Genomic DNA, 18585 nt, shown 5'->3' on the forward strand with positions numbered 1-18585 from the left:
ACCTGTAATAGATACTCTGGAAACTCCCCTCCTGATGGCCTCACATTCACCCCTGCTACTGACCTTCTTGACTGGATTCTGATTGCTCTTCTATGGAGAATGGGAACCTCTTGATTTCTGGAAGGAAAGAAACCAATTTCATTTTTACTCAGTAGAAAGTCAGTGCCCTCTGTCAATAGGATGAGTGGTATGGCTGAGTCCAAGCTTTCTAAACCATGGGTTTGTTTGGGTATATAGCATATGTTCAGATATAGAGCTCCTTTATAAAGACTCCAGGGGAATGGCTTGTTAGAGGTGTGGGGAAGACATGACAGACAAATGTACCTGATACAAGACCATATAAAACCTTAGATGGCCTACTGGGAAGGTGGAGTTTGGAATCCATACCAGTCTTTCCTGCTGTCAGGTCAACTGGTCACACTTGGAAAATGCCTACACTACAATCCTAAAAATCTCTAGGACACAGAGGACTGTTTTGAGCAGTGGCTTTACTTGTCTTTTTTTTTTCTTCCAATTTGCAGCTTTTACAACACTATGCCCTTTATCTTCTCCAATCTCATTTGATTTCTATTGTCACTGTGTCTGTTGTTTTTTCTTTGGTTTGTGTATGTGTGTGTTTGGTTATTTTGGGTTTTGTTTTTCTTTTTGCTGATCTTTGTGTTCTTGAGTTTTCAGTCCTCCCCACCATCAGCCATGGTAAATCAAAAGATGGTATTCAACCCTTCAAAGGCCCAAAGCCTGCGGCCCGCATAGCAAACAGCCTTGAGAACAGAGTGTACTGAGCAGCCTGCAGGGGCTGGCATACCCCTGTCCCTCCCACCTTCCCTTCCTTACACCATCCTCCCCACCTCCAACAAACCAACAAAAGAGTGTATATGATCTAAAACCAACAACCCGTAGCTGATTGTTTTCTTCTCTGAAAAATAGCAGAAGAAATTTTTTTAAAAAAATTTAAAAACCCAAATAAACATAAAAACAAACATAGCATCCTAAATAGTTCACAGAAAAAGATGAAGACAATTTTTAACTCTGCATATATTTCAAAGTAAGAGAGAACCATATATATATATGTATAGATGATTAGCCCCATGGGATACTGGGAAAATATATACTATCTTTAAACAGAAAATATACTTTCCTTCTTAGACATTGCTTTGTAAAATGAGAAAGCCAATTGTGGTAGGCCTTATATCTTAGAATAAATACAGGTGGGGGGAAGGTAAAAAGGGATGAGGAAGGAGATGGAGAGATTCTCTCTCTTACGCACATGTGCATACACACACACAGAGGCAGTTAATCAGAGTTGCCATGTGTATACCTAGAAACGTTATTTTTCTATATTAAACTCTGCCCCAAATATGAGAGAAGTACCTCTTTAAAAGACTGCTTTTGCCTTTTGACTCCTTTTAGCATACACTCAGTCTGTCTCCTCCGATGTTGAGATATCTTAGGTAAAAGAGAGTTGGAGAGCACTGTGCTTTTCAGAAGCAACAGTGACTTCTTTTTTTCTCCTGAAGAGTATGGTTCACCAGAATGACTGGTTTGAATTTACTTACCTTTCTTTCAAACCTTACATGGAAAACAAAACTGAAATTCCCTCTGCTTATATATACAAAACTCTTTACAGTCATGCTTTGTTTAAAGGTGCTCTTTCCCTTCCCTCCCCAAAATATACCCCTTGGTGAATGTTTTCTCCTTATTATGAGTTCATATTTACCTTTTCTTGGTTATAGAAGAAAACGTCTCTAAGCAGGGTTTGCATTCATATTTATTCCATAAGAACTAACTTCAGATGATTATTTTGTTCACCATTTCAGTTGTGTGTCTTTTCTAGCATATGCACAAATGATATTACAGTTTATTTCAAATTGGTCACACATATAAGCTTATGATATAAAGCCTAGTATATATTTCTCTGATATAATGCATCTATCTCCTAAATGTTAAGGAGACTAGGGTTTCCCATGGGCCTTGCTCTCTAAAGATAGCTAGTGGTGATAACAGCAGGCATGAGAAAGGTCCTACAATGCACAGCCCATTTTTGAAAATTGATAGATTGGCTATTAATCAATCATATTTTTATTCCTTACAGTTATAGCATGTAATAATAATATTGTATTATTATAGTGTATTTTAAAACTTTATTTCAGTCAGCCACTAATTTTGTGAGATAAACCAAGGAAGTGCTTTTATGTTTTCTTTTACGGATGTGAGGCACAGAAAAAAGCATTTGACTTTACAAAGCTAACATAAAAAGTTGATAGTGGAGCTGAGACTGGAACCCAGGTTTCTAAAATGCTAGATCAAAGTGGGTCATCTGTTATTTCCACAGGTCAATACTGTGGATCAATGATGTGGCAGTCTTGATGACTTCTAACTGCTTTCATGATGGTCACCTTTTAAACATGCACAGAAGGAATCTTTTTTCCTTAGTGCCTGGTTTGAATTGAGCCATAGAGCTGAAAAGTCAGTCAATATTGGCATCTCATTCATGACCCTTTCAAATCCTCAGCAGGATGCCAGCAAGCCTTCTTCAATGATGGAAACTTATAGGGAGTGTCAAGCAGTTTGGTTAATTGTATTCAAATTCTCCAGATGTTCCGTCTCTGGCAATATGGACTTGCTGACGACTGTTTACAGTAGCATGTTGAAGACACACAACTCCTAGACACATTCACCTCCTCCATGCTTTCAACCCAAAGCTTATTAACCTACAAAATAATAATCTCCCATTTACTAAAATTAAACCAAAACAACCGTAATTTAAACAGAATGAACAACACATATACAGACTCAGATACCTTGCCAAGGCTACGGCAGAGATAGAACTTTGGCTGCCACTCAAGATAGATCTAACGGAAGCTTTCCCAGCCAATTCCCCAGATTCGCTTTTCATCAAAAAATACCTCCTCCCTATCAAGACTACCCTCTCAGAGCCTATGAACAAGGCACCGGGTAGATAATTTTTTTCTCGAACCACTTATTCCTCAGGTAAAGTATCAAAATAATTTCTCATTTCTCAACTTAACCAGTTGTCTACTGTCTGGAAAGCTCTAATTCCTCACACTGGTTTAGACACCATTCAGTTCATGGAACCATTTGAGTGAACCCAGCACTTCCCCCTAGACCAGGTCCTTGTCTAAAAATAAGATCCTTAACAGCATAGAAGGAAGACAGCCACTTCTTGTTTACAGTTCTCAGGTTTGGGGCTTTCTGCCCCTTTCCCTCCTCCCTTCTCTCGTAAACGTGCCAGCACACCTGTTTCCCATGTCTTCATAATACATCAGGAAGGGGTATTTCTCCAGCTTTGGCTGATGGTAGGTGCAACTTGTAGCTGAAGCCCCACCCCTTCCTCCCTACTTGTCCTCCCCCTTCCCAGTCCTCACCAGGGGCATGGCCTCTTCTGTTTGGTGATCGTACCAGTTGCTCCAGGGCTGTTTGCTCCCACTTTTCTGTTGCGGTTGACGACACATGACAAACCTAACCGCACGAAACCAAACCCAGATTTTTCTCAAGAGATGTTCTTCTGGGGAACAAATAAGCGTCCTGCCTCCTTCCTCAGAATGCTTGGGTGTTCTATATTTCTCCTATCTGGATTTCCATAGTTTCATTCTGCCCTGTCTTTTGCCACTGTTTCCTCTTTCACCTGGTAACTTAAAATGGTTTACTTTGGGAGATTCAAATGGTGGCATTATCCTTGACGAGTCCTCCAAAACTTTTGGGTCTGCTTTAGGCAGAGGAGCTCAGTTTCTAACTGTATTTTTTTCCTGTGACTTTTTTTTCCTTTTCTTGTCTTACACCTACGTGTTAGTATCTAGCTTTAAACAAATTCTTTTTGGAATTCCCACCATGATAAATCAAATTTAACTTCAACTGGGCAACTTTGTGACAACTAATCTGAGACCTTTTTTAACCGTTCTATCTAATCCCCTACTAGTAATCATTGACTCTACTCTAGACCTTTTGTGCTGGGTGTCCATGACTCTAAACAGATATTAATAAAGGATAGAAACTCAGATCTCTGGCATTGGATATCCTGTGTGATTACCAGCGCTGGAAAATTAGCCACCCTTTCCCCCTCTTTTTCCCATTAAAAAATATAAAAACAAAGAATTTTCTTCCCTTTAAATGCAGAATTACTGAGTGAAATAGGTAGGATATCAAAGGTACCTGAGACCTCCTCCCCATATACCTGTCTCGCCTTCTCCTGGAATGCTGTAGGCACTTGATTTAGTCTGAGCATTCAGGCAGGAAGACGGAGATTGGCTTCATGAGTGGGTTGGTCTAGGAGCCTTTGAAACAATAGCAGAGAACCCAGTCAATTGTGATAATATCATGCAGCTCCTTCTACCCTACACCCAACCCCACCTCTCTAAAATCTGGGATGGGTGTTTGTGCGGTTAGCTGTTTGCAAGTGGCCATTTTATGACAGGAAATGACCAGGTGGTATTAACCCTTTCCTTATCTCTAGGGATAATGGCAAGTCTGCCTACGCAAATTTCTGTAGCATCTGGGGCCCAAGTAAAGAGGGTGGAGGGAGTTTATTTTTAGAAAAAGAGAAAGGGTTAAATACTACACTGAGAAACTTCATGGACAGACTTCTTTAAAAAAATAAACAATGTGTCAGATTGGTAATATATCTTTGGAATACTAATGCAAAATTGTGCTGATGCTACTTTTAAAGACAAATTTTAAGAAAATCATTATGGGGGAAATAGAATATAACCTGCATCTGGTGGTGAAATTTTTGCATAATTTTCCAAGTTGAACAAAATTAACATTTCAAAGTTCAGGATTGAAATACTTTATATAAATGAGTAGGTTTTTGGAAAAAAAAAAGGAGCAGCATACTCGGTGTCTATTGTGGATATATATGTATACCAGTATATATCTCTATACATATGTGTATATATATATGTGTGTGTGTGTATATATATATGTATCCAACTTTACTAAATAATATACTGTACATATACACCCACCCTTAAACTTGTACATACTGTATATATATAAAATGGCCACATTTCTTGCGTGTGTCTGTCCCCGGAAGGGTGGACTGATTGTTTTTGGATGTCTGCAGCTGTTACCTTGAAGGATGCAATTTCATCTTTCATTTATTTTTCCCCATCTAGACTGTATCAGGATAAACTGTAACTCCAGTAAGTTTTCCCTCAAGTTTCATTTTGTTCTTAAAAAAAAAGAAAAGAAAAACTGACTTTATTTTGTTTACTGTTTTATGAGCTGTTTTTTGTTTGAATTATTTTTTGTTCTGATTATGGAGTTGGGGGGAATCGGGGTTGACAAGATGAAGGGCTGGGGTGAGGGTAACGGGCTGAGTATGGCCCAGGGTGTGGTTTCTGAACTGGGGTGGGTCCTCTCTTCTTTCCTTCCATTTGCTCTTTATGCAGAAAAGGAGGAAAGGGCACCTGGATAAGGAAACAACTTGAAATGAATTGAAATGGTAATTTGTTGTTTTGGGGAAATAATCCTCAGGGGTGGACAAAAAGCATTAGAGCAACCAGAATGCACTTCTCCACTACCAAAAGCTTCAGAAAATAAAAGCAAAGTTCATGACCCAGAAGGTGGCTGCCAACTCTGACATTTCTTTCCCAGCATTTATCACTGTAGGGTTTTTTTTTTTCTGAGGGTGAGCAAGGCATTGTTCTTGGTGATCATACAACATTTTAACCAAAGACTTGAGACACATTCTGGCTCTGCTGAATGAAAAATTGAAGCCTATTATTTTTACTTTATTCCATTCAAATATTCTGGCTCTTGAAGAGGGGTGTTAATGAAGTGCAGGCTGAATAGTACTCATGTGCTTCTTCCTCTGCCTCAGAAATAAGTATTAACTGGAGTCATGAGGTCAGAAAACAGGGGGAGAGAGGAAGAATGGGCAGGAGGGAAAGAATAGGGCTCATTGATAAAAGGAAGAAAGGAAGAAATATACTTTGAGTCTTATAGCATCTTACATCAGTTAAGGTAATTAAATAACTAGGGTAATTAGGGTAATTAGCTCTAACAAACAATCGCAATATTTCAACAGCTTGACAGAAAACAGGTTTATTTCTCCTTCAGGCAAAATTCAGTACCAATGCCAGCTTTCTTCAAGGAGGTAATTCAGGCATCTAGGACTCTTTCATGATCTGGGTCCACCACCTTGGAGTTCTTCACTTCTACCCATATCCATAGAGAAGAGAAAAAGAGCTTGGATATCATGCAGTGTGTTTTTGTTCCCTTGCCTGGAAGTGATGGCACAGTGCATCACTTCTGCCCAGATTTTGTCAGACATGACTCCATCCAAAACGCAAAGGAAGCTGGGCAATATGTTCCCCCTGTGGATCCAGGAAGATAGAATTCGATTGACTGAGCATCTAACACACATGATTTTCAGTATTATCTTCTCATTTTTTACTTCTTTCCTCATTAAGGCCTTTTGGTAGGAACAAATTCAGAAAAGGAAATAATCCTACTTTTATATTTCATTTACTTGTTTATTCCATCATATTTTACAGGTGCTACTAGCTTAACCTTCTTTCTTGGGAGATGATGACAAACTAATAAAGCCCGAGTCCACTTTTTTGGGGGGCAAATGTTTTATGTAAATTAACAAAAGAAAAGAAATGTAAAAAATTAGTATAAACAACCACTGCCTAAAGCAGAGTGCTTTATGCTTGTCTTGGCGTCATTTTTAGTTAATTTAAGCAATGTCCTATTTTGCTGTGTTTAAACATTTCTAATTAGCCAGAAATCTCTCATGATAGTTAGATCATTAGAAGCCTAATTGAAACATCTCTTTTTTCTAAAGACTGGTGTTTTCTCTTTCTTCAAGCAGCTTTTTTTTTTTTTTTTTTTTTTAAGATTTTATTTATGAGAGAGAGAGAGAAAGAGAGAGAGAGAGAGAGAAGCAGGCTCCAGGGAGCCTAATGTGGGACTCAATCCCAAGACTCCAGGATCACGCCCTGGGCCAAAGGCAGGCGTTAAACTGCTGAGCCACCCAGGGATCCCCCAAGCAGCTTAACTGAGATATAATTTCCATACCACAAAATTCATCCACTGTAAGCCTACAATTCAGTGATTTTTATAAAATTTATACAGTTGTCCAGACACCACCACAATCACATTTTAAAGCATTTCCATCACCCCCAGCCTCCAAATTTTCCTCAGGTCCATTTGCAGTTAATCCTCGCTCTCACCCTTAGCCCTAGACAACTACCTTTTTGTTTTTATTCCTATAACTCTTCCTTTTCTGGACTTTTCATATAAATGGAATCATATAATATGTAGTCATTTGTGTTTGGTTTCTTAAAAAATAGTGCAGTATACCTATGAAAAGCATGAAGGTAGAAAAATCTCATTCAAAGTTGAATCTAGCATCTTCTGGCTTGGATACTTATTTGCAGAATAGAGAACTGAAGGAATTATTATTTTTTTAAATTAATTTTTATTGGTGTTCAATTTACCAACATACAGAAAAACACCCAGTGCTCATCCCGTCAAGTGTCCACCTCAGTGCCCGTCACCCATTCCCCTCCAACACCCACCCTCCTCCCCTTCCACCACCCCTAGTTCGTTTCCCCGAGTTAGGAGTCTTTATGTTCTGTCTCCCTTCCTGATATTTCCCAACATTTCTTTTCCCTTCCTTTATATCTGAAGGAATTATTTGATTGGGATATCAGGACTTACTTTTTGTGCTCAAGCCACACTTTATCTCACAATTAATTTCACATATTTCATCTGATCAGCCATGAAAAGTCATCATTAGACAAGTTCCAGAATTCTTTCTTCTAGGAGGACAGTGCCTCTTCTCCAGGATATAGATGGTAGCAGGTTTTCTAGACCTGATCAAAGATTTTCTCTTCAGAGCCACCAGGGCCATTTCCTCATTGAGAGGAAATATGTCAGCAAAGATGTGTTCCCTACTTTGATCACAGTACAGAAAGAGTATAACTAGTTTTTGTTCAATATTTAGGTAAAGAGCGAAGATTGGATTTTGGAAATCAGTTTTGAAATCTTAAGATAAACCTTTAACATACTAAGGAAGTTAATTGTGGCAAGAACATCAGAGAAGGAATACATAGTGCCCACTAGTTAAACAGTGGTTGAAAAGACACAAAAGAAAACAAAACAAACCCTGAGTCCTTTAATCTAAGATCTTTAGTGCTGTGGTAAATAGATGTGCACCCAGGGGAATGTAGGTTCACAAAGTGAAAGTGACACATTTTCTTGAAGTCAATTTTAATTGTTGATTTGGAGTAAAAACTTGAATTGAGACCAAAGCGATATATTATGCAGAAGAATGCAAATAAGTGTGAATCTTATTTAGTTTATGAATCTTCAGTTTTAAGGAAGACTAAGAATTCAAAGACATATCATTTTTATTATGTATCTTGTCTTTTCCATCCCTGGCATTATTGGCACTTGGGTGGGAAAGTTCAAGAATGCTATGCAACTGAAACAGGTACAGGTAATCAGAATTTCTCAACCTCTTTCCTTGTGGACTAGATGTCAATGTTCAGTTTAGTCTTTTATAATATCTCAAGTTGTTTCTGTAATAGGTATGTAGATCCTTACTCTTACCCAGTTTTTTTTTTTTTTTTGATGGATTGATTTGTACCCTGAGTTTAGGAGGGAGGGCTTTTCCACTTACATCTCAGCCTTGTCTCCAGGTGTCATTTCAATAGAAGTTGGAAGGTGTTACTGCTCACATTTTAGAACAGAGATGCTTTTTTCCTTTGGAGGAGGGACATACCTAATTGAGCTTTAACCATGTTTGAATTTAAGATCATGAACTTTTCCAGGAATCCTTTTTTAGAATGCCCGTAAAGTCAGGTAAAATACAAAATGACATCATCTATGTTTTTCCTCTTCATCTGCTGCAAAATGTTTGGGGAAATGGCTGTTTCCAACAGTTTGTGTCACACTCTTTGGAATGGGAGAAGAGCATGAAAAAGAAGGATGATCTTCCAATGTGTGGAGAAAGCAACTGGCCATGACAGAGGACAGTGATCTTGAGATACAAGTCTCTTCTTTTGGACTCTGTTGGCTGGTCCTTCCATCAGTGACTTTGGCCTAGCTCCATGCTGAGGGTTTCCAAGAGGAGGAAACATTTTTTTTTTAAATCAGCTTCTCTGCTTTCCTTCCTCTTTGTCTTTCTCTTTTCCAATTCTTTGTCTTTCCCCATAATATCAATGATGTACTTATCATTATTCAGTCTAAATCTTGCTACACCTGTTGTCCAAATTCTCCAAGACTACCATATATAAATTCTTCTCTGGCTTCTATCACCAGCCATATATTACAGAGTGTACAAATCGAGGCCTTTGGTTGAAATTGGGACATTGCTGGATTTGGTTCATTTGGCAGGAATATTAAAAATATATATATAATCAGGAATTTCCAGCTTAGAACTTACTTTTAAATTGCAAAAGATCAACAGAGTTGGCAGTCATCATGGTGATTGAACTACAGGGTGGCCTGGAGCACTGCTAAAGAAAACAGGGCTACTTTCTGGGGAATTTCTGGAGGAAATCACCTGTTCCCATGGTTCCAGTTCCATGAGGCTGGCAGTACCCTAAGAGGTATGTGGTTCTGAAAACAGGTATGGACTTCTTATTGGTCTCATGGATGTTTGCTCAAATCAAAGTATGGAAAAAGGTTTGTTGTTTTTCACCTTGTCTGATTATGACTTTGCCCTAGAATTTCCTAGCCCCTCCTTTATTCTCTTCCTTTCAAACTGTGTGCAGCATAGCTTGAATGAATATAGTATAGTCATATAGTCATATTCATGACTTATGAATATGACATGTATGAATATAACAAACACATAAAAATAAATGTCAATATCATGCTTTTGGTTTTCAGCCTTTCCCTTCTCTGAAAGGCTAATTCCTCTGTGTATGGTCATTTTTTTCTCAATCTTTCTAAAAAGAAGTTATTTATCATACAGAAATTGTGAATTTGTGTATATGCCCGATTATTTAGACAGATGAAAGACCCCTTCTCCCCCACCAATTCCTTTGAACTTGAAGTCTTAATGTATCTGTAACAAGATTCATTTTTTTTCTTGTTAGATATAAAGGAGAAAAGAAATAGAGTGCCATACAAAAATATACAAACATTCAAATGTCACCCTGTACTCACTTGTTTTAGAGAACAGCTTTGGTAATCTTATCAATTTCCATAGACTGTTATCTTTGAATCCTCATAGAAGCATACAATTATATAAGAGCTGTATTAAAATAACATCATAAGGATATGATACCTCCAAGTCATACCTCTGAAGGCTACTAGTATTTACTAAATATTCCTTCTCTTCCACCTGCTTGCTTAGCACTTGGTTTTTGCCTTTGGGTTAGATTCTATGCCTTAGTCTGTTTTTAAGGAGACTCGATTTCCAGTGTTTTGGCCAGTGTGTGGGTGTTTCTTGCTTAATTTAGGCACGGCTTCATGAAATGTAGTTTATTACACTAGGATTTTGGAGATTTTTGCTTCTCTTTTTTCTTTCTTCCTTCTCTGTGGTACCAGACTATGTTACTTCATCTTTAGGCCTAGTTTCTCTAGAAATCCCAGAGCTAAATTGTTTAGCTCATCCTTTTAACTCAGAAACACATACCTCAGGTCAACCAGGAAGACTGACTTCCTCACTATTAAAAATCTTCTGGGAAGGAAATTCTGGAATCCTCTTTGGTATTTGTTCCAAGATTTGGATAACCATGGGTATCAGTCATTTGCCTGACCATATTACTTAGAGTTTTACTAGAGATGAAAAGTCACAAAGCAGAATCTTCTATATAATAATGTATTGTGTATCAAACTGTCAACATCACACCTGAGAGTTTCTATTTCCATACTAAATGATTATGCTCTACCTTCCTCAAAATCTGATTTTTTTAAAAAAATAATATATACTTTTGTTTCTCTTTGGAATGTTTTATATTTTTATAACATAAAACACTTCAAGCAAAAGTTTACTAATAGTATCAATAATAGACAGATTTGAGTATGATAGTAAGATGCTTCCTAAACATTTAATATTAAACTCTTCTTAATACATACTAATTAAGGATGGTTTTATTTTTAAATAGTTAAAAAATTGTACATGGAACAAAGGAAAAGTAAAAATTCTCACTCTTATCCCTTTCTAGAATCCAAATTTTCTTTTTCAGAGACAACCGAAATTAAGTCTTTTGTATATTCTCTCAGAGATAATCCATGAGTATACAACACACAGTTATAACCATATTCTACCCCTCTTTTCCTTCCTTGTCCTTCTTAACACAATGTTAGCACATTCTTTTGAATTTTTCCCCTTTTCACTTAAAATGTTTTAGGGGCTATTTCATGTAAGAATATTAAGGTCTCCTTTATTTTTTTAATGGTCACATAATGTTGCATATTATGGAGATATCATTATTGATTAAGTCAACACCCTACTGATACACATTTAGATTTTTTTCAGCTTTTTAGTACTGCTAACACTAAGAAAATGTATGTTTTTGTTTATTAGTCTTTGCAAGCATATACAGGGATATCTATCTGATAAACCCCTAAAAGTGGAATTAACTAGGTCAGCAGATGACATGGCAAAAACTGATATTGTCCAGTTGTATTCAAAGAAATTGTACAGATTTACATTCCTACCAGTAATATGTGAATGTTTGTTTCTCTTTACCCTTGCCATACCATATTATCAAACTTTTTATTTGTGTTGTCAAAATACTCTTCAAAATGTTGCCATCACATATTCCAGGGAGAGCCATTGCCACCCTTTTTCTTCTATCCTTTTACTTCTTCAAATATACATAGATACCATTTTTTACTCAAAACTTTGGTGTGGACTTCTAGAAATCTTAAATAGAAATCTACTATAGCAGCATTTCCCATGTTAATCTTGTTTTTGTTTTCTAGTAAACATGTGTATTACAGAAAGGTGGCAATATGTTATAGTAATTTCATGTGTTTTCCCTCTTGTCTATGTTAGAATCCCAACAAAGAGGCACTTTAGTACAATTACCAAGAGCAAGGAGGACTCATACCAAATAGCTTGGGTTTAATCCTCATCTTCACCACTAATTATCTATGGGTCTGTGAACAATTTATTTTATTTATTTTATTTCTAGGTTTTCTCAATTTTAAAATGGGCACGATGACAGTATCTATCTGTTTGAGTGAGAACAGAACCTAGAACACAGTATGTGCTTTATGTGTGGTGGTAGTGATGATGATGATGATGAAGATGATGATGATGATGAATACTGTCATAGTATTTCAACAGAAAGGATGATCTTTTGAGAACTATACTTGTTCAAGAATGGATAGCTGTATATTTCCAAAACCATACCAAAATTATAAGTAACTTAATAGGTGCCTATAAAATAAGCATCCTACTTTCTCCAATCAATTACTCAGGGTAGTAGTAAATGCTTTTCAAGGCCATCAGAGTTGCATTGGATTCCTCACCAGTAATATTATTAATAAGACTATGAATGAGACCATCATAGGGTCATATTGGGATTTTTTACCTCTCGGTGCATTTTGATAAATAAAAACTTGATGTTAACCCAAAACTAATGAAAATACTGTAACTTCATGAGTTCTGTGTTTGCTTTTGGAATCTTGATATAATTTTAATAAGCACATAATAGTGGTCTAAAGTTAAAATATCTGTAAAATGCACAGATCTGGCTAGATGATATCATAATATTTGTGGCTTTAATATCTTCTAATATCAATTTCATATACTCTAAAGAGGAACCAAAATAAAATCGAGTCAGAGCAATAAGAGTTTTTTCAGCAAGGGTATAGATTTCTGGCTTAAGAGTCATCTTCTTTTTGGAGGTCTTGTGTTTTGGTTTCAACTAGTTTATTGAAGCATAGTATGATGAGCCAATATGTTAAAGATTCATACTTGGGGCTTTGGGTGATTAAAATCATGCACATGCCATACAAAGGCTGGTGGCTCAGTCTTTATCAGATCTATATGTGATGCCCATTAATAGAAAACTAATGACCTTTTAGCAGTTAGAACTACAGTACCACCCACCACCAACTTCTGGGAATGTCCTTTGAGAACAGACTAAATGAAACACTAACCGAAGAAACATCTTCAGTGGCTAAAGCCTAAGGCCACTTTTTCTCTGATCTCAAAATGGTCCCTGAGCTCTAGAATACAAATATATCACCTTTTGGTTTGCTTTTCTTATGTACAGTGAGCTCCTGATGTAGAAAAATCCACTCAGGAGGTACTTCAGCAACTATTCATCTGGATTTTAGAAGAGGTAAAGGGATTGAGATCAAGTGCCCAGTTAAAGAGTAGATGGGAAGTCAGAGTGACACATTAAATTATAAGTAAGTGGCTTCCAAAGGACTGTGTATTTTGTTTCATCAAAGGAAGAAGCAGAGGAAGTTGCAGAGGGTAAAACAGACTATGTTGAAAACACAAGACCTCACAAAGTATATAGATATAAACAAAGTTCATAGAATTACTGATTTCTAGGAAAGGTTGATAAATAAAGGAGTAAACTTTCTCTAAACATCTTAAAAATAGGCAAACACCTTGCCAACCTAGGAATGAATGATCTATTGTGAACCAAGGCCAAAGAGGTAATGTAGACTCCCAGACGTGTTCTCTAATTACAGTTCAAGCCACTGGTCTTAATTGTGTTTAATCAGTAGTATCTTATGTCAGCATAGCCTAAAATTTTTATGCTGATGTTGACCACTGTTTTATTTTCATGACTTGAAGCTATCATGGATATAGTATATTCTCAACAAATAATTAAATCAATGAGGTAATGAAATTTGCCTCTCCCTCTACTGTAATTTATTATTCATACAAAAACTCTTAGTAATCAACATAAGAGCTACAAGCTGACAATTGTAAACTGTGACTTTTGTCATTCTAAAAGGAAGAAAATTAACCAAGAATGATTTTGTTCTCTTATCTCTAAAATCTTAAAGAATATATATTACTTTCCCTGTAAAGTAAGAGATTTTAGACAAAATGAAGATTTTCATGAAGTCTCATTTGACCAGGTTTTGGTTGAAATTCAGAAAATTTAATGAAAGAAGATGAATGCATATTAGCAAATATTATATGTTGTCACTCCTCCTTGTTCTTCATTCACTTATTCCAAAAACACTTATTGAGAGTTAACTGGATTCCAGGTGTTAATGTTAGTTTTAGGGGTTTATACTATGGATTTATAAGGAAAGTGCAAAGGGAATCTAGAAGACTGAGATGATCTTCCTCCTCCTCCTTCTCCTCTCCCTCTCCTCCTCCTCCTCCTCCTCCTCCTCCTCCTCCTCCTCCTCCTCTTCTTCTTCTTCTTCTTCTTCTTCTTCTTCTTCTTCTTCTTCTTCTTCTTCTTCTTCTTCTTCTTCTTCTTCTTCTTCTTCTTCTTCTTCTTCTTCTTCTTCTTCTTCTTCTTCTTCTTCTTCTTCTTCTTCTTTCTTCTTCTTTCTTCTTCTCCTTCTTCTCCTTCTCCTCCTCCTCCTCCTCCTCCTTCTCTTTCTCCTTCTTCTCTCTTTCTCTTATAGAAATTTGAATTTAGGTGCATGTACAGATGGCCCCCAACTTATAATGGCTCAACCTCTGATTTTTTTTTGACTTTACAATGGTGTTAAAATTATGTACATTCAATAGAAACCATATTTTGAATTTTGATCATTTCCTGGGATAGGGATAAGCCCATGATGCTGGGCTGTGGCAGTGAGCTGTAGCTCCCAGTCAGCCATTTGATAATGTGGGTTCTGTTACTCTTTCATTTTAGTATTCAATAAACTATATGAGATATTCAACACCATATTATAAAATAGCTTTTGTGTTAGATGATTTTGCCCAACTGTAAACAAATTTTCAGAGCATGTTTAAGGTAGGCTAGGCTAACCTGTGATTTTGGTAAGTTAGATGTATTAAATGCACTTTCAATTTATGATGTTTCCAACTTATGATGGATTTATTGGGTCATTAACCTTATTGGAAGTTGAGGAAGATCTACATCTCTAAAATCCAGATGAGTTTCTCATAGATTTTGTTCAGGGATGGTTCATTTCAATATTCAATTCAACATAATAATTTCTTTTTTTTTTTCACAATACTTTTGACCCTTGAACAATGTGAGGGGTAGAAGCACTGACCTCCTTGCCATGGAAAATCCACATATAACCTTTGACTCCCCCAGAATATTACTCAAATAGACTAAAGTTGATCAGAAGATTACTGATAACATAAACAGTAGATTAATACATTTTATGTTATATGTATTATAAACTGTACTCTTAAACTAGAGTAAAGAAAATTAAGAAAATCATAAGGAAGAGAAAATACATTTACACTACTGCCCTGTTAAAAATCTGCATATAAGTGGACCTGCAGCATTCAAACAAATTTGTTCGAGGGTCAACTGTATATATGTTTTCCTTGTGTTGAAGTCCTGAATACTGATCTACTTAGCTAAGTCTTTTTCGTGATCTCTCTTTTTCTATTTTGGCTTACCCTCTATCATCTGACCACCTACTTGGAGCCAAGCAAGGTGTGTTTCTGCTCTCCTTTTAACAACTATATTTCGGGCACTGAACTCTTGAGTAAAAATGTTATTTCTGTTTTTCCTTCTACTTTTTTGAGGATTTCTTCTTGTACTATGATTCATTTTATTTGTCTAATTGCCACAGTAATATTTGTAAGGTGACAAGTTCATTAAGTATTAATGTTAGGCACAATTTGTATTTTGAAAATTAGGAAGGACCACTTTATCAGTGAGCGATAGGATATGCTAACACTATCAACCAAATCCTCCATTCCTGTTTGGTGATAAGATAAATACATCAATGAATATACTTCCCATTGGGCCCAAGAATACGTAAATGTGTGTGCACGTGTGTGTGTGTGTGTGTGTGTGTGTGCACGCGCGCGCGCAGATACGTTAGGTATTACAGCAGGCTTTGCTTATATGTTATGGAGGAGAATAATTAATTTGCATTGTTTTCAGAATAATTAGCCACAAAGTGTAAGTCTCCCTACTGATTCAGAGCATCTCAACAAACACAGGTTTTCTCAATTTTAGCATCAATTTTGGGAAGAAAACTTAGAGACCAGGGTTGTTGCTTTTAAAAGAAACAGAGTAGTTTTCTGGCTGTTCTGTTGACTAAGTGACTAAAATCACAAAGCTTTTTAACTTAGAGTTTATTGGAAGTTAGGGAAATGAATCTTAAAGGATATGTATTTTTTCCTTCTAAAAATAAAATTGTTTCAGAGTAAATCTGATCATATAATAACTGAACACAAAAGGATTACAGTTATCATCAAAGCTTTGTGCTAGCACTTTGTCAGAAGCAGTGTTCACAATGGCTCTTGGAAGGGGCCTCATTAAGGAGTTGGAAGCAAGAGAATATATCTAGGGGTAAAATCAGGAGGTGTAGAGTTCAGTTATAATGATCTAAATGCCCATCTTCCTGAATAGCTGAAGTTACATTCAGTGGAACAATGTTAAAAGACCTGTGTGTTCCAGAAGAGAGACAAAATGCATCAGAGATCGTGTCTCCAGAAGCAAACTCTTGAATGGTTAAGAGCTCAGGATCTTCCCAAGAGGCCTGCTGGAGCACATTTTTTATTAGCATCATATTACTAATGAGGAAATCAAGGCTTATAGAATCCAAACGTATTGTATAAGGTCTCAGACTGATTAGTAGCAGGACTGAGTTTTTATAAATCTAATTTTCTGATTCTTAATCAAATGAGAACTCTTTGTCACCTATGTCAAGCTACCTTATAATGATACCACAGAAGTTTTTTTTTTTTCCAGAATCAGTAAAAGGAAAAAAGATAGCAAGGAGGCACCACTGTAAAGTCACCAATTAGAAAGGACATTATGACCTAAACTTAAATGAGGGATGAACAGCAACATAAACAGAATGAAATTTAGTTTTGAACCTAGGAGATGACAGAAATAAAATTGGTATCATCCACAAGTGTGGGTAGGTTAAAATCTATAGCATAAACAGAGGGCTACTCCTCTGTTCCAGAGGTAATAAAAAGGAAGAAATTGGAAACACTAAAGGGAGGAGGGAAGAAGACCCCTCTATTTCCTGTGAGTGGTTTTCCTGTGATGGTCAGTCAGGAAGACTTTTTCCTTCCTGCCCTCCCCAGAACCTGAGGGAAAGGATCAATCCTGCTGACCGAAATGAGAATGCCCGCAGGAATGGGATGGTGAGAGCAGCAGGGACAGAAGGCATGAAAGGAGCAAAGCAGCAGATGGCAACAACAAATGTGTGCAGGATAGGCAAAGATGAGAAAAAAAAAAGGGCATACAAGTATCCCTTATGGAGCAGTGGAAGGGTAATGTTACTTATGGTGGGAAAATTCTGTATTTTTCTGATCTCACAGGGGAGGATGAAGAGATATGATGAAGCCATTGGGCTAAGGGATGGCCAGAGGAGGATGGCCATTGCCTTGTGAGAAGAAATTGATGTTTGAAATTAAACTCACACCATATAACTGTCAATAGTTGGGATGTTTAATTTAACTGTTGGATTCATTGATTGTTATTTACAAGAAAACCCTTTTTATAAAGGAACCAATTTAACAAAAAGCTTACCAATTGTCAGAAATAGAAAAGCTAGATATTGTATCACCCTGATACAATGTAATGTACCTGTCTGTGGCTGAGTTTATCCACACCCCTACACAGCTCGTAAAAAAACAGAAGAGTGGAGGATCTAATGACTAATATCTCAAAGACATGAAAATTGAATGCTAAGTGAAGACACCACTCCATTCTTTTCCCCTCCAAATCTTCTCTGAACCTTTTAGCTCTGCCACAGCAGAAATGGATGCTAAGTCCATAATGAGGACATATGCAATTAAATTTTAAAAATCCTTGCTCTTGTTACAGAAAGTGCATCAACTTCCCAGATGGTTACTAGTTACAGTAAAAAAATAATAGCAGAGATTGAGTATTTTCTACATGCCAGGCACTGGGATGAGCAGTTTGCTTGCATAATCTTGTTTAATCTTCATTCCAGTCTTATAAAGGAGGTGTTATCTTCATTTTAGAAATGAGCCTTAATTATGCAAAATGCTTTGCCCAGCTTCAGATTCAGGCTCTTTGGTCCTAAAGCCATGGCTGTTCATTATGTCCCATAGTGCCTCTTCTGCTTAGATGATGCAATGTTGATGCTCAAATGAATGCAGTCTCCCACCCGAGGTCAAGTGTTGATGGGCCCCATGAAAGATGCCACCTCTAGTTACCAGGAAACCCATATTCTTTAATATTAATCTTTCTGTAACCTTGGCCTTTCCAGAGTCAGGCTTCCTGAGGTCAGATTTATAGGCATATTCCTGTCCCATTCTTGTTCATAATAGTCTCTAAGGCACTATTTAATTCTATGATTGAAAGGTCCTTGGCATTTAGGGGTGCATAGGGGATGAATTAGGAATTATCATACAGGCACAGAGATGGCTAAGAAGAGGATAGTGCTATAATGCCATAACTGATTATTGCTCAATCATCCTCCCTGTGCTCAGTGCTTTGTGTACCTTCCTTTGGTAATATTGGTATTCCCTGTTTTTTTTTTATGATCTCT

At 36.9% G+C, this 18585-nt stretch overlaps 1 protein-coding gene across 45 annotated transcripts in view; it reads left to right on the plus strand.

Moving 5' to 3' along the window:
- The window catches only part of NRXN3 (neurexin 3), a 1525926-nt gene that overhangs the window by 585589 nt on the left and 921752 nt on the right, over positions 1-18585 (plus strand). For 28 of the 45 annotated variants that reach the window (XM_072762124.1, XM_072762128.1, XM_072762132.1 and 25 more), the window contains one exon: positions 5133-5159. The exons of the other annotated variants lie outside the window; for them this stretch is intronic. In XM_072762124.1, the coding sequence (XP_072618225.1) occupies positions 5133-5159 (27 nt within the window). The remainder of the gene's footprint in view (positions 1-5132; positions 5160-18585) is intronic. 45 annotated transcript variants of the gene reach the window in all.

This window comes from Vulpes vulpes, chromosome 6 (genome assembly GCF_048418805.1).
Source record: "Vulpes vulpes isolate BD-2025 chromosome 6, VulVul3, whole genome shotgun sequence".
NCBI lineage: Eukaryota > Metazoa > Chordata > Mammalia > Carnivora > Canidae > Vulpes > Vulpes vulpes.